The following is a 1,060-nucleotide window of genomic DNA, read 5'->3' as shown; positions in this document are numbered from 1 at the left end:
AGGGAAAGTCGAGCGTTCTTGCTATGGCATCTTGGGAGGACTCAAGATGCACTCTCGGTTTTGCTTGATGATGCAATAGGAGATCTGTAGGAGGAAGAAGGATACAGTCAGCAGTTGAACCAAATTTTTTACGGAAAATTTAGGAGATTTTTCTGTACAAAATGCTTAGGCCGCTTGTGGTAGACCTCATAGCTCCGCTGAAAATTTGAAAATTTGAAAATTGGGTTTTTTTGGAAAATTTGAAGATTTTTCCTTAGGGCACTCGCGGTAGATTTTATAGCTCCTCTGAAGGACGTATTATTGTGAAGCAAAGTTGTCGAATTCACGCTGCTGCAGTTGACCCGTATTTTCTACGAGAAATTTGAGAAAAATTCTTCGAAAATTGATGGTTTTTCCTCAGGGCGCTTGCGGTTGACTTTATAGCTCCGCTGAAGGACGTATTATTGTGGAGGAAAGTGGTTGACTTTGCGTTGAATCATCCCGGGCTGCTATTGCAGCTGATTCACGCTGTAGAGTATCACATAGAAAAGGATGGCATCGATACGGTACCAGTAGAGGCTCGGTGGGTATCTTATTATCTGTGAAGTGCCATGGGGGGACCTTAGATATTTTCAGGCCGGCTCAGATCTTGAGGAGAGTCCCTCGGGACTTCCTTGGATGGCATGAACTTGCTGGTGATGTGGTGTTGTCGCTGTCGCGATGTGAGCTAGAGGTGAGGGGGAGGGGATCGAGGTGATAAGTAGAGTTTATGCAAGCGCGAACATATATTTTAAAACGCATATTGTATAAGTATCGGATTATGTGTGGTCGTCCCACCTCAGGTGAGCTCAGGAGTTTACATACTAATTCGGGTAGAAGTATAGTGCAAAAACTAACAAGAATTTCCTCGGAATTTTCATATTGTCATGAACACACGTGTATATTTTCCCCCATGGGTAGTGATGGTCATAGGGAGCTAAACCGTGAAGCGGGTAGTAGTAGTAGTAGTAGTAGTAGTAGTAGTAGTAGTAGTAGTAGTAGTAGTAGTAGTAGTAGTAGTAGTAGTAGTAGCTTTGGAGTA

The 1,060-nt window shown here is 43.2% G+C and overlaps 1 protein-coding gene across 1 annotated transcript in view; it reads left to right on the top strand.

Annotated features, from left to right (window-relative positions):
- Positions 1-400: 400 nt before the first annotated feature.
- Positions 401-1,060, top strand: part of Pmar_PMAR001662 (hypothetical protein) — a gene marked incomplete at both ends in the record, with an annotated part of 3,272 nt that continues 2,612 nt past the window's right edge. The window contains 2 exons of the mRNA XM_002766227.1: positions 401-562; positions 616-712. Of these exons, the coding sequence (XP_002766273.1) occupies positions 401-562; positions 616-712 (259 nt within the window). The remainder of the gene's footprint in view (positions 563-615; positions 713-1,060) is intronic.

This window comes from Perkinsus marinus, assembly GCF_000006405.1.
Source record: "Perkinsus marinus ATCC 50983 genomic scaffold scf_1104296973180, whole genome shotgun sequence".
NCBI classification, from domain to species: Eukaryota; Perkinsozoa; order Perkinsida; family Perkinsidae; genus Perkinsus; species Perkinsus marinus.
The sequence above is the reverse complement of the archived record's forward strand: the minus strand, read 5'-3'. Positions and strand labels throughout refer to the sequence as shown.